General features: G+C 46.8%; 1 protein-coding gene across 1 annotated transcript; it reads right to left on the reverse strand.

The window, feature by feature from the left end:
* Window positions 1–430: 430 nt before the first annotated feature.
* Window positions 431–13,592, reverse strand: abcc13 (ATP-binding cassette, sub-family C (CFTR/MRP), member 13). The gene is made up of 20 exons (XM_014157239.2): window positions 13,101–13,592; window positions 12,565–12,626; window positions 12,121–12,435; window positions 11,680–11,857; window positions 11,276–11,530; window positions 11,121–11,186; window positions 10,608–10,745; window positions 9,691–9,837; window positions 9,530–9,590; window positions 9,092–9,152; window positions 8,272–8,332; window positions 7,886–8,105; window positions 7,624–7,778; window positions 7,366–7,521; window positions 6,538–6,728; window positions 6,221–6,443; window positions 3,637–3,768; window positions 3,208–3,533; window positions 1,498–1,692; window positions 431–1,351 (listed from the first exon to the last, which is right to left on the reverse strand). The coding sequence occupies exons 1-20, from the start codon at window positions 13,137–13,139 to the stop codon at window positions 1,231–1,233; spliced, it is 3,102 nt and encodes a 1,033-aa protein (XP_014012714.2). The 5' UTR covers window positions 13,140–13,592; the 3' UTR covers window positions 431–1,230.
* Between the last annotated feature and the right edge of the window lie 2,202 nt (window positions 13,593–15,794).

The following is a 15,794-nucleotide window of genomic DNA, read 5'->3' on the forward strand; positions in this document are numbered from 1 at the left end:
CATGCATCATCAGAATGAGTTCAAAAGGACACAATACATGTTGTATACATTGTACAGATTTTGTACAAACAGTACTGGCCAAGCCTGAATGTACCCGTAACAGTAGATACAGAGCTGGATGGATAATCCTGGTCAATAAAAGCCCTCTTCAATCAGAACAGATTTATGCCTAACCGAGAGCGAGAGAGATCAAACAAATTAAGAGAAGGGCAGTTGGGAGAGAGACACACACAGAGAGAGAGAGAGAGAGAGAGAGAGAGAGAGATAAACAAATTAAGAGAAGGGGGTTGGGAGAGAGAGAGAAATAAATTAAGAGAAGGGGGTTGGGAGAGAGAGAGAGAGAGAGAAATAAATTAAGAGAAGGGGGTTGGGAGAGAGAGAGAGAGAGAGAGAGAAATAAATTAAGAGAAGGGGGTTGGGAGAGAGAGAGAGAGAGAGAGAGAGAGAGAGAGAAATAAATTAAGAGAAGGGGGTTGGGAGAGAGACAGAGTCAGTCATTGAGATAAACTTGCTGTATGTATTGCCTGCTGTGCTTACTGTGCTGTATTTGTTGTACTTTAAGTATTGATCCTGTATCACCACATAGTCTGAGTACACTTAAAGCCCTGGCCACAGTCCATGCGGTTCCTCTATAACTCAGTTTCACATTGACCATATTGCAAAAGCATCACAGTCACGGCAACCAGATAGCCCCATTGAGCCAAGATGGACGCTGCTGGTAGAGGATGAGGTAAGTAACCTCATCACAATGTATAGCCCTTTAGGATCCTCTTACGAGAGGCACTTAACACATGGTAATATAATAATATGGTCATTTAGCAGATGCTTTTATCCAAAGTGACCACAACTCTGGTGTTATTACTCTGGTGTTGAAACCCACAACTCTGGTGTTATTACTCTGGTGTTGAAACCCACAACTCTGGTGTTATTACTCTGGTGTTGAAACCCACAACTCTGGTGTTATTACTCTGGTGTTGAAACCCACAACTCTGGTGTTATTACTCTGGTGTTGAAACCCACAACTCTGGTGTTATTACTCTGGTGTTGAAACCCACAACTCTGGTGTTATTACTCTGGTGTTGAAACCCACAACTCTGGTGTTATTACTCTGGTGTTGAAACCCCATGCTTCAAACAACTGCACAAACTCAAACAGCTAGTCCAGCATCATTATGATCATGGGTAAAATGATCCTAGTTCTGTTCCTAACACCAATTTCCACCCTCACTCTTCACTCTTCTTCTGTGTGTCGATGTGTCTCAGAGAGCAGCTGGGAGAACAGTGCCCCCCTCTGGAGGAGAGCAGAGGCGCAGTCAAACTCAGCTACACGTCCCCCATCTAACACCAACACCCTGGAGAGGCAGGGAGAGAAGGAGGGGGAAAGAGAGATACAACTGGTCAAGCATATGGAAAAAAGTGAGCAATATTAATCTCTTATAAGATAAAATGACAGAACACAAATCCCACAGAAGAACACATAGATCTCAGTAACCCTCACCTGTCAGCGTGCGTGAGGTTCCCAGGGTTCTGTGTTAGATACAGCCTGGTGCAGTGGGAGAAGTGTGTGTGTATGATGCTCTGGAGCAGCCTCTCAGTGTGGACGTCTACAGGGGGAACAGGGTCCTCCACTACCAGGACAACACAGCCCTTCAACAGGGCACGACACACACACAGCAGCCTCTTCTCACTGGAGCTGGAGAGGGAGAGAGAGTTGCAGACTGAGGTTTACGTTGAGGTTGATTTTAGTCAGAGGAGGCTGATGGGAGGAGCTATAGGATGACAGGTACATTGTAATGGCTGGAATGGAATAAATGGAACTTATCAAACATATGAAAACCACATGTTTGATTCTATTCCAGCCACTACAATGAGCCTGTCCTCCTATAACTCATCCCACCAGCCTCCTCTGATTTTAGTCTACACACTTGTCAATCTGCCACATACCTTTCACATGCACACCTGTCTCTCTCTCACACACCTGTACCCGTCTCTCTCACACATCTGTACCTGTCTCTCTCACACACCTGTACCCATCTCTCTCACACACCTGTACCCGTCTCTCTCTCACACACCTGTACCCGTCTCTCTCTCACACACCTGTACCCGTCTCTCTCTCACACACCTGTACCCGTCTCTCTCTCACACACCTGTACCCGTCTCTCTCTCACACACCTGTACCCGTCTCTCTCTCACACACCTGTACCCGTCTCTCTCTCACACACCTGTACCCGTCTCTCTCTCACACACCTGTACCCGTCTCTCTCTCCACACACACACCTGTACCTGTCTCTCTCACACACACCTGTACCTGTCTCTCTCTCTCACACACACCTGTACCTGTCTCTCTCTCACACACACACCTGTACCCGTTTCTCTCTCTCACACACACACCTGTACCCGTCTCTCTCTCACACACACACCTGTACCCGTCTCTCTCTCACACACCTGTACCCGTCTCTCTCTCTCACACACACCTGTGCCTGTCTCTCTCTCTCACACACACCTGTGCCTGTCTCTCTCTCTCACACACCTGTACCTGTCTCTCTCTCTCACACACCTGTACCCGTCTCTCTCTCTCATCTCTCTCTCTCACACACACCTGTGCCTGTCTCTCTCTTCCACACACCTGTACCTGTCTCTCTCTCTCACACACCTGTACCTGTCTCTCTCTCTCTCTCTCTCTCTCACACACCTGTACCTGTCTCTCTCTCTCTCACACACCTGTACCTGTCTCTCTCTCTCACACACACACCTGTACCTGTCTCTCTCTCTCACACACACACCTGTACCTGTCTCTCACACACCTGTACCTGCTCTCTCACACACCTGTACCTGTCTCTCTCTCTCACACACCTGCACCTGTCTCTCTCTCACACACCTGCACCTATCTCTCTCTCTCACACACCTGTACCTGTCTCTCTCTCACACACACCTGTACCTGTCTCTCTCTCACACACACCTGTACCTCTCTCTCTCACACACACCTGTACCTCTCTCTCTCTCACACACCTGTACCTCTCTCTCTCTCACACACCTGTACCTCTCTCTCTCTCACACACCTGTACCTCTCTCTCTCTCACACACCTGTACCTCTCTCTCTCTCACACACCTGTACCTCTCTCTCTCTCACACACCTGTACCTCTCTCTCTCACACACCTGTACCTCTCTCTCTCACACCTGTACCGTATACAGCTGTCTGATACCCACCTGAGCCCGGCCCCTCCATAGTGTAGTGGGTAGAGGAGCTGTCCTGGCAGCAAGCTGACCCTTTCCTTCAGGTGGCACCTCTCCAGTGCCTGCCACACCTGGGCATCCCCATGGCAACCCCAGGGGTCCAGGTTGGAGCGCAGTGAACAGGAGAACAGGGTTGGAACCCGAGTTATGACCGCCAACCGGCTGCGAAGGTCGTGGAGACCCACACTAGAGATGTCCACCCCGTCAATCATCAACACGCCCCTTCGGCCCTCCACCAATCGGAACAGAGAACTGGTTATGGCGTCCAGCTCTGCTCCTGATCTGCTCACCACACCAACCTGTAGAGTAACATAAACCTAGTAGTATATACATGTACACATTCACACACCTACAGCAAAGTACACACAAACACACACAGAGAATCAAGGCCCACACACAAACCTTCTCTCTGGTCCGGGTGCAGAAAGACAGTTCAGCGGGTGATGGGTTAAGCTCTGTCTCATAGCTCCTGAACTCCACCACTCCCTCCTCTGGCCAGCTAGGGGGTGCTCTACAGGGCACAGACCAGGGGGGCTGAGAGAGGAAGAGAACAGAGGGACTGATATACAGTACCAGTCAAAAGTTTGGACACACCTACTCATTCAAGGGTTTTTCTTTATTTGTACTATTTTCTACATTGTAGAATAATAGTGAAGACATCAAAACTATGAAATAACACATATGGAATCATGTAGTAACCAAAAAAGTGTTGAACAAATCAAAATATATTTTATATTTGAGATTCTTCAAAGTAGCCACCCTTTGCCTTGATGACAGCTTTGCACACTCTTGGCATTCTCTCAACCAGCTTCATGAGGTAGTCACCTGGAATGCATTTCAATTAACAGTTGTGCCTTGTTAAAAGTTAACTTGTGGAATTTATTTCCTTCTTAATGCATTTCAGCCAATCATTTCAGCCAATCAGTGTTGTGACAAGGTAGGGGTGGTATACAGAAGATAGCCCTGTTTGGTAAAAGACCAAGTCCATATTATGGCAAGAACAGCTCAAATAAGCAAAGAGAAACGACAGTTCATCATTACTTTAAGACATGAAGGTCAGTAAATGCTAAAAATGTCAAGAACTTTTAAAGTTTCTTCAAGTGCAGTCGAAAAACCATCAAGCGCTATGATGAAACTGGCTCTCATGAGGACCTCCACAGGAAAGGAAGACCCAGAGTTACCTCTGCTGCAGGTAGAGGATATGTTCATTAGAGCATTCTGCAGTGATATGCCATCCCATCTGTTTTGCGCTTAGTGGGACTATCATTTGTTTTTCAAGACGACAATGACCCAACACACCTCCAGGCTGTGTAAGGGCTATTTCACCAATAAAGAGAGTGATGAAGTGCTGCATCAGATGACCTGGCCTCCACAATCACCCGACCTCAACCCAATTGAGATGGTTTGGAATGAGTTGAACTGCAGAGTGAAGGAATAGCAGCCAACAAGTGCTCAGCATATGTGGGAACTCCTTCAAGACTGTTGGAAAAGCATTCCAGGTGAAGTTGGTTGAAAGAATGCCAAGAGTGTGCAAAGCTGTCATCATGGCAATGTGTGGCTACTTTGAAGAATCTCAAATATAAAATATATTTTGATTTGTTCAACACTTTTTTGGTTACTACATGATTCCATATGTGTTATTTCATAGTGTTGATGTCTTCACTATTATTCTACAATGTAGAAAATAGTAAAAAATAAAGAAAAACCTTTGAATGAGTAGGTGTGTCCAAACTTTTGACTGGTACTGTACATCTGTATCTGTGTCCTCTCTCTACTCTGTTTAATACCATAACAGTGCTGTCTGTATCTGTGACAGTAACTGCAACCTACATTTCTCTCTCTCTCTCTACTCTGTAGCCTACCTCTTTCTCTCTCTCTACTCTGTAGCCTACCTCTCACTCTCTCTCTACTCTGTAGCCTACCTCTCACTCTCTCTCTACTCTGTAGCCTACCTCTCACTCTCTCTCTACTCTGTAGCCTACCTCTCACTCTCTCTCTACTCTGTAGCCTACCTCTCTCTCTCTCTCTACTCTGTAGCCTACCTCTCACTCCCTCTCTACTCTGTAGCCTACCTCTTTCTCTCTCTCTACTCTGTAGTCTACCTCTCTCTCTCTCTCTACTCTGTAGTCTACCTCTCACTCTCTCTCTACTCTGTAGCCTACCTCTCACTCTCTCTCTACTCTGTAGCCTACCTCTCTCTCTCTCTTTACTCTGTAGCCTACCTCTCTCTCTACTCTGTAGCCTACCTCACTCTCTCTCTACTCTGTAACCTACCTCTCTCTCTCTCTCTACTCTGAAGCCTACCTCTTTCTCTCTCTCTCTCTACTCTGTAGCCTACCTCTCACTCTCTCTCTACTCTGTAGCCTACCTCTTTCTCTCTACTCTGAAGCCTACCTCTTTCTCTCTCTCTCTCTACTCTGAAGCCTACCTCTTTCTCTCTCTCTCTACTCTGAAGCCTACCTCTTTCTCACTCTCTCGCTACACTGTAGCCTACCTCTTTCTCACTCTCTCGCTACACTGTAGCCTACCTCACTCTCTCGCTACACTGTAGCCTACCTCACTCTCTCGCTACACTGTAGCCTACCTCACTCTCTCGCTACACTGTAGCCTACCTCACTCTCTCGCTACACTGTAGCCTACCTCACTCTCTCGCTACACTGTAGCCTACCTCACTCCCTCGCTACACTGTAGCCTACCTCACTCCCTCGCTACACTGTAGCCTACCTCACTCCCTCGCTACACTGTAGCCTACCTCACTCTCGCTACACTGTAGCCTACCTCACTCTCGCTACACTGTAGCCTACCTCACTCTCTCTACACTGTAGCCTACCTCACTCTCTCTACACTGTAGCCTACCTCACTCTCTCTACACTGTAGCCTACCTCACTCTCTCTACACTGTAGCCTACCTCACTCTCTTTACACTGTAGCCTACCTCACTCTCTCTACACTGTAGCCTACCTCACTCTCTCTCCACTGTAGCCTACCTCTCTCTCCATGTGTGCGTGTTGGTCCATCTTCTGGATGACACCAGCACTGCTCTCTACACCACAGCTGGCTTGGACCAGGAGATGAAGAACCTCTCTCAGGCTGAGGGTGTAAGTCAGGACCAGTCCTACAGTACTGGGGTCTACCTCAGAGTCCAGTAGAGTCACAGAGACCAGGAACAGAACCAGTCCTGCAAAGGCATCCAACCACACTGATACCCACCTAGAGAGAGAGATAACGTTTTATTAACACACAGTATTTATGTGAATGTGTTTGTGTGTGTGTACTAGTTGTGTAAAGGGTCCTGTCCTCTAACCTGTCCAATAAAATGCAGTTGTAGCGACACACCAGGTGCTCGTTGAGGGCACCATAGCAACGGGTCAAGGGGTCGTCATGACTACCACTGGTGACCTCATCCCTGTGTGACTCAGAAAGGAGGGATGAGAGAGAGGAGGCAGAGTTTGAAACCATCCTCCTCACCTGACCCGAGACTGACCTGTAGTATGACTGAGAGAGAGAGAGAGAGCGAGAGAGAGAGAGAGAGAGAGAGGATAGATATGGAGGAGAGAAATGGAAGAACAGAAGGTGAGTATAAGAGAAAAATGCAGTTTGCCAAGTAACATAACTCTGTCTCCATGTGTTTCTTACAGAAACTAAAGCAGATCAGTGAGTCAGTGATGTGATTACTCCATCTAGTGGACAGGAATGCACTTACAGCATATAGACAGACTAAAGGCATCAAAAACACACATTACATGTTATACCATTACATTTTATATCATTACATGTTATACCATACCATTACATTTTATATCATTACATGTTATACCATACCATTACATGTTATACCATACCATTACATGTTATACGATTACATGTTATACCATACCATTACATGTTATACCATACCATTACATGTTATACCATACCATTACATGTTATACCATACCATTACATGTTATACCATTACATGTTATACCATACCATTACATGTTATACCATACCATTACATGTTATACCATACCATTACATGTTATACCATACCATTACATGTTATACCATACCATTACATGTTATACCATACCATTACATGTTATACCATACCATTACATTTTATATCATATCATTACATGCTATACTGTACCTGTATTGTGAGGAAGAGGTAAGTCAGGACCGGAACTATCAGGATGAAGAGAGGGGAGATGTAGCCAATCAGCAGCACTGTCACAAACACCTGCAGCCAACAGGAGAGCCAGGAGAGGAGGTGGGCGGGGACTAGCTCGTCAATCACGTACATCTCCTACAGAGAGAGAGAGACAGACAGATACATTTTAACCTATTTTCTATACATTTTTATAAAAAATAAGGGCCATAATGTCATTGCTTATAGATCCTCTCTCACCTGTGATAGGCTGCGTAGGACCAGAGAAGAGGGCGTGATCTGGTAAAATCTGAGAGGAAGGCGGAGCCGAGCAAAGAGCAGCTCAGAGTGGAGACTGGCAGACGCCTTCAGAGAACCACCCGTTACTGCTAATGCTACACAGCACACGGACAGAGCTGAAACACACACGCTCGCGAGTCAGACAGTAGGCACACACACACACACACACACACACACACACACACACACACACACACACACACACACACACACACACACACACCTTGCAGCAGCCCCAGTACAGCGTAGACAGATAGTCGTGAGTCTCGTAGCTCTCTCCACTCCTCCAGACCCTGTAGTTCTTTAGCCTGTCTGGTCCACACGGCTAACAGACCGGTTTGACACACACCCACCACACAAACACACACCTGGGATAATACAGTCAGCAACACCCAGCCCCAGCCACACACATGCAGGTACAGCTGAATACACACACCGTTCACCTGCAGGGAGAATACACACACGATTATTCTGTCATTTTGTAAACTGCAAGGTTGGGATTAGAAGAGGAAAATACTGTGTTATAACAGCTGACCTCGGGACAGATTCTGATTGTATTCTATGTGTAGATTGACCCTAGATCTGTTGATCCTAGATCTGTGTACTCACGCCATGTTTGGGCAGAGGTACAGTGTTTGCTTCTGTCTCTCTCAAGGTATCACTACCGCACCTGTTAATGAGAGGGGACATTTTATGTATTTGTGTGTGTGTGAGAGAGAGAGAGAGAGAGAGAGATGGAGTGGGGGAAGGGTTAGTGAAGGAAAATATGTATGTGTGTATGTCTATGTCTCAGCATGCATGACCACAGATCAGATATGATGAGAGAGAAGTAATACGGGGAGGACCAGGTCAGGGCTCTGCTCTGTCTCTCTAATGCTCTTATCTCTGTGAGGGGGTTAATGTTGTGGATTAGAAAGCTTTGTAATTTAGCCTTTCTAACCCCCTCAAACACGCCATGACTCGCGTGCACACACACACACACACACACACACACACACACGCCACCTCTCATCTATCTCAGCCTTTGCACGAACCTCCACTCCCTTTCCACTCTCTCACACACCAGCCTCAACCCATCTCACCCTCATCTTTGTACTTACCTCAACCCGACCTTGCTGACGTAATCTCACATTTTCCCCTGCACAAACCCACCCCAACCCCTATCTGACCAATCAGACCAGCACAGATGAGAGACCCTTGTCCAATCAGAAGGCAGAGATTAGTTTGGGGATGAGCCTCGGTCAGTCCCTCGATGTCGCATGGCCAGAGAAACTGAATCATCTCGTGTGTGTGTGTGTGTGTGTGTGTGTGTGTGCATAATCCAAGCCTTCTCATTATTGTGTAAGCAGGTTAGGTAATAACATAACATACAACAGCTTAGGGATGACAGGGGACATGCTTTCTAGTTAATAAATAGAATAACACACACCGATCTGAGTGCTCCTCGAGACAGCTTTTCTTGACCCCATTTTCTGAAAGAGTGCCATTCTCTGAAAAAGAGATTCATAAAGATTTAGAAAAAGGATTCCGGTACACACACAGAGGGTAGAGGGTTGGATCAGGTCAGATTTGTACAGTATCATGCTAATGCTAGGTAAGTGTGTGTGTTACACACTACACAGGTGTGCTCCTGAGTGGCGCAGGAACTGCATCTCAGTGCTAGAGGCGTCACTACAGACCCTGTTTCGATTCCGGGCTGTTTCACAATCGGCCGTGATTGAGAGTCCTATAGAGCAGCCACAATTGGCCCAGCGTCATCGGGGTTTGGGTTTGGCTGGGGCAGGCCGTCATTGTAAATAAGAATTTGTTCTTAACTGACTTGCCTACTTAAATAAAGGTTCAAAAATAAATACCTGTAGTTAGTTACCTGTGTGAGAGACTTCCTGTGAGAAGAGGAAGTGGTCCAGATGACAGAGGGAGTGCCAGGTCTGTCAATCAAAAAGAAACAGGGCGGGGTTAGGCAGAAGTCTTTACTGTGTGTGTGTGTGTGTGTGTGTGTGTGTGTGTGTGTGTGTGTGTGTGTGTTACCTGTGTGAGGTGCAGTGCCAGGGAGGGCAGTAGGTTAAAAGGTGAGCGTAGCAGTGTGAACAGACAAACACAGGTGAACACCTGAGACGCTGTCAGAACGTTACCATCATCCACCAGCACATACACACCCAAACTGGACACACACACCTGTAGAGACACAGAGAAAGGGGAGTGTGTGTGTGTTAGTACATGTTAATCATCCATCACCATCTATCAGTCCTCATCTACAGTATCGATCAGTCCACAATAACAATCACAGACCAAACTATCCGATCCCAGATCCATTCATCAATAATCACTGATCCTTATCTGTGATCCAGTCAGATTAGGGTTGATCTCTACACATTATTGAAACATCTAATATCCTTTCCAGTGCTGTATGTGCGTGTTAGGTTTGTCTCTCCAGGGCTCAGGTAGGCGGACACCAGTCTGGACAAAAAGCTGTGATTGGATGCTGATTGGATCCCTCAGATTGCATATCAGCTTCTGGGTCAGAGAGGTGGTAGGAAGATTACGACCGAAAAATGAAACGCACGCAATGTCCCAGACTGTCCACAACGCTGAGTCTGTATTAGTGATCAGCTTAGGACAGGGCTTTGCAACTACCCTCTCTCTCTGGCCAGAGGGACCATGGGACACATTAAAGTAGGGGGCTTTTTAAACACAAATCCCAATTCATTAACAAGGCTTATGTAGGTCTACTTTCTCATCAGTGTTGATGATATTGACACTTTTGTACTGTTTAGTAACTGAACTAGGCAGCCTTGGTCCTGGAGAGCTACAGTGTTAACAGAGTCTCAGCTGGTGTCCCAGTCCAACACTGACCTTCAAACTCTAGCACCTGTCTGTTAGGGTATTTCTGAGGGAGAGAGATGTCAGGAGAGGTCATCGGTCAAAGACGGAGCTCCGCCACCTACCAGGAAAGGCACACAGACGCGGTCCAATAGGGAGAAGGCCGTCAGGAATCCCAGAATCCTCAGCGTCTCCAGCTCCTTCTCTCTGGCAATGCCCACTCTGCACTGGAACCACGCCTCCAAGACCAACAACTTCACCATCTAGAAGGATAGAGAGGAAGATAGAGGGGAAGATAGAGGGGAAGATAGAGGGGAAGATAGAGGGGAAGATAGAGGGGAAGATAGAGGGGAAGATAGAGGGGAAGATAGAGGGGAAGATAGAGGGGAAGATAGAGGGGAAGATAGAGGGGAAGATAGAGGGGAAGATAGAGGGGAAGATAGAGGGGAAGATAGAGGGAAGATAGAGGGAAGATAGAGGGGAAGATAGAGGGGAAGATAGAGAGGAAGATAGAGAGGAAGTGGGAATAGAGAGAGTTGAGTACAACAGATATTAGATCACTTAGAAAAAGAGAAAAAGACAGGAGCCAAGGAGTTTTGAGGTTACTAAGAAATTGAAAAAGAGTGTGAGAGACAGACTTTGATTCCTTTCAGCATCTCCTGCACGAGCTGCTGTCTTTCTCCCCTCACTCTCTCCTGGCTTCTCTGAGGGGGAAAAGACATCGTTACACACATACACAGGTCTGCGCCACGCAGCCACACACACACACCAACAAACACACTCTCTCTGTTACCTGTAATAGCCTTGCCCTGCGTTGTACAGCAGAGGTGAGCGGTACCAGCAGGAACAATACAGCTAGTCCCGCCAGAGAAGAGGGACCCAGCTCTCTCCACAGCAGACATACACACACTGTCCCCTGCACCCAGGAAGACCACAGGGCAGACAGGGAGACTGGGAGCTCTGCTAAACGTCCAACGTCAGTCCGGAGTGGGGTTAACGATGGGGCAGAGGAGGGTAGACACCCAGGAATACTACACCGGGACAGGGCCTACAGTAGAGAAGGGAGAGGAAAGAGAGAGGAAGACAGGGGAGGTGAAGGGAAGGGTGTAAGGACAAGGAGGGCAAGCATTTAACAGTGTTATTTTATTTTCTTGAATGTATGTTCACTGAGAGAGAGAAAGATGGATGTCTCTGTACCTGTTTATACAAGGCTCCAGTCAGCGCTGTCTGAACTCTGACCTCAGTCATCCTGCTGTGACGCTCACACACCTGCTGGACCAGGGTGTGGCACACTACAGCAGCCAATAGTGCCAGGGCATGGGTAAGTCCAGACCAATCAAAGACAGGCTGGTTCTCACAGTAGAGAATGCCACACCTGGGGGACAGGTGAGTCGGTGGGGTGTAAGGAAGAGGGTATAAATCACCTGTGTTTATACTTGCTGAATCTAGACATTCTGTGCTCTTACACTTTTATAAATGCTTTATTACATTTTTTTACAGATTCATTCAGCAATATGGGAACAATATGGATTTGAAGATAACGCCACAGGAAATGTGTACGTGGGTGTGTCAATGAGTGTGTTTATGTGTGTGTGTGTGTGTGTGTGTGTGTGTGTGTGTGTGTTTGTGTGTGTGTACCTGAGGGCCTGAGGGGGCAGGAGGGCCAGTAGGTCAGAGGTCATTCTCAGCAGGGTCACCTGGAGCAGTGAGGGGCGGAGCCACCCATACAGATGACACAGCAGGGCGGGGCCAGACAGGTGAACACCTGGGTGGGAGGTGTTTCCACCCAGTGACTCCTCCTCTCCTGACTCCTGGCTATGACTCCGTCCCTCTGTCCTCCGGTGGTGCTGCTGCTGCTGGAGGGCTGAGCATAAACTCTGGGCTGAGTCCTCATCGCCAAGGCAACACAGGTCCGACAGCTGTAGTCCCCTCCTATGGCCCGCTGACACGACTCTGACAGCAACCACAGCACAAAGGACATCATCAATCAAAGAAATCTGCCAGTTAAGTAACATACATCAGATACATTATGTTTAATGATAATGATGCATCTAATGTGAAAATGTTAATATTGAGTGTTACCTGTTAATCCACCAGTAGGACAACCGGCTGAGGAAGGAAACATCCCTCTCCAGAGTTGGCTTCTGTCCCATGCAGAGCGGGAGGAGAGGAAAAAAGAGAGTAGCAAACTCATACAACTTTAACATAGACCTACTGTTCTTTTCACCAGTTAACCCTCAAACAGCGCAAACAGGATTAGACTACCCTTCTTTTGTTTTCTTTCATTTTGGGTAAAGGGATTACATGATTAGTCTTTAATACGTTGTATTATTATAGGCTATAGCTTCTGCTTTTATTGATTGCTGTATGCATAAAATATATCATAATTAACACATTGTTTAATTTCTGCGGAGATCAGCTGTGGACAGTCTGTCAGACTTACTTTTAAAAATGTTTATGAACCATCCTTTTAAACCTGTGACCTCTTAAAGCTTAGGCTACTTGTATATGGCCTCCCTCGTCGGTAGAGAAAACTCCGAACAGACACTATAAACTCCACAGAAACAACAAAAGAACGAGAAAAGAAAGAACCAAAAAATTGAAAAAATTGAACTCACCTGTTTTCCGCCCCATCTGCCGGAGAGACGGAGAGACATACCTGGGGAAGGACGCACACGCCAGTTTGGCCCCGAGCGAGGGGATGGAGTTCAAGAGGATGGAGGGGACAATAGCTCGCGGGGTGAATGGCCTAATGTCCAAGTATGTCCACATCTGCACGCGGCCAAGCAGCAGCAGCAGACTGACAGCAGCACGCGACATTAGGCTATGATCTGGTCCATTTCATAACAGTAAACAACCTGCAAGCACGATTTATGCCCCAATTTGTCCATTTACGCCTGGTGATCTCTTTTCTTTGTTGTTTACCTTGGCGGTTTTTAAATATCCGTTCCCATTGTCGTTGCATGCCTATGACTGAGTGAATGAATTGATGGATGTTGAAGGAGCGTAAAGCGTGTTGTAGAATCCCGCTGACGGCCTGCGGGAGAGGTGCGCGGCTAGGGGCGTGTTTTATGGCTGTCAAAATTCTGACGGAGTTCATGGGCTGCGTTTACTCAGGCAACCCAATTCTGATCCTTTTTTTCCACTAATTGGTCTTTTTACCAATTACATCAGAATTTTTTCAGTGCTGATCTGATTGGTCAAAATACTAATTAGTGGAAAAAATATCAGAATTGGGCTGCCTGTTAGGACCGAGCTCACAAAAACGGTTTCCACTAGATAACACAGCCACAAAGACAGATTCCACAGCCACAAAGTAAAAATTGTCACACACAAAAAAGGGCTTAATTTAATGCAGGGCTGCCAACCTTTGAAGAATGCTTGGAGTGAGATTTTGCCCAGGTGGGGTCTGGAAGAACATTTTACTGTTTTAAAGCTAATTTCCTGGAATTCAATGTATTTTGACATGGCTTATGACCACGGTGACAAAAACACAGGCCAGGTCTATTCAGAATGCTTTGAACATTAAATGAACACTCAAACTTGACGACTTTGTTATTTTGAGATTTTTGGTGGATTACATTTTTTGTAACATATTTTCTCAGTGATGACATCACAGCTATCACAAGCTGGCAGAGTGTTTAGTTCATTACCAAGTGCAGCTCGCCACATCTATCTTATATGGATAAATTGACAATTAATTGGATAATCACAGCTGAGTGACATGGCACAGAATCGCAAACATTGTTAATCTCCAATCAACATTAAAGAACCCTAAACTGAAGAAGTGTCTCTCACCGTCACTCTAATAAGAGTACAAACTCCATAACTTCACCTACTCAATCAGTGTATAAGTTCCAGAGTCATCAACATCTAATTCATGGTCTTTCAGAGTCGGATTGAGTAAACCACCCGAAGAGATTGATCCAACACATACGGACGCACATGACCCATCCGTGCGGCCCCGTTTACAGAGAGAAAGATATCCCCCAGCTCACCTGGGTGATTATGCTGTTGAATATCTTCCTCACCAGGAACAACGCCTATCCACAACTCAGGCACCTCCATCATTAGGACGAAAGAGTAGTCGAGCGGACATCCAATCAGAGAGGAGTGCTACCAGCTCCAGATATAGTGCCTGCTCATCGGTGAGCTGCTTCCCAGGTCTATCCGACTTCCAAGCAGCTATGTGGAGGAAGGAATGAAGCTCATGGAGTTTAATGACCTACAATGTCAGCTAGAGCAATATCACAACGTCGACGTAGAGTGTTGACGCATAGCAGCCCGAAGCCAGTGAAGCTCAGCGACAACAGGAAGAAGCTCAGCGTTGACAGGAGGAAGCTCACCGGGCCCGAGGAGCAATAGCTACACAACTGAACAGGCAGCGTGCATCTACAGAAGGTATCTAATGAGCTAGAGCTAGCCAAGCTTGTCACATATTTTCTTAAAGAAAGAGATGAAGGTGTTGATGCAGCCAGAACCCAGATGACTCAGTCAGAGGAGAGGAGCCCCTCACTAGCACCATCTGATGAATTATGTGACAGCTTTGAGTCTATCCCACTGACACAACCACACCACGCCAACCTAGGAGAAAGAGGCGGAGCTTCACATCATCACGATCTCTGCGTTGCGCCAAAGAAGCAGCTGTCGATGCCACGCTTGGAGCTGAGTGCTGCACTCACTGGGGCTCAGCTGGCCAGTGTCCTCCAAGGAGAAACTCACCCTGCCTATCGGACAAGTCATCCTCTGGGCCGATTCCACCACAGTCCTTTATTGGCTCAAGTCAGAATCTTGTAGGAACTCATGTTACATAGATGGATGTAGCGAACCAAGCAGGCTCAGATGGAATCATTTCCTGAAGAGGTCAACGCTATCATGTCAAACCAGTCTATACCTTCTAACAGTCATCTGGGTTCCTTGTCTCCTGAGTATGATAAGGATTCGGGACTCCCTAGAGTTGGCGGTAGAATGCGAAGAGCAGAGCACCAGGTGATGAATGCTATTTTTTTGGAGTTGCATCATCCGCTGACCAAGCTACTCATTCAAGATTTTGACTAGACTCTCCTCCATCCCGGCCCAGAGAGGGTTCTGGTGGAACTGCGTCGTAGATACTGGATTCTGCGGGAAAGAGAAGCCATCCGGAAGTTTCAGCACATCTGTTTGCAATGCCAAAGATGGTGCGCCAAACCTGAAGTTCCAAAGATGACCTACCTCCTGCGACTGTACAAGCCACCCTTCTACTCTACCGGAGTGGATTGTTTCGGACCATTTAATGTAAAAATCAGACGTCGCAACAAAAAAAGATGGGGCAT

This window comes from Salmo salar, chromosome ssa19, assembly GCF_905237065.1.
Source record: "Salmo salar chromosome ssa19, Ssal_v3.1, whole genome shotgun sequence".
In the NCBI taxonomy this organism is placed as follows: Eukaryota; Metazoa; Chordata; class Actinopteri; order Salmoniformes; family Salmonidae; genus Salmo; species Salmo salar.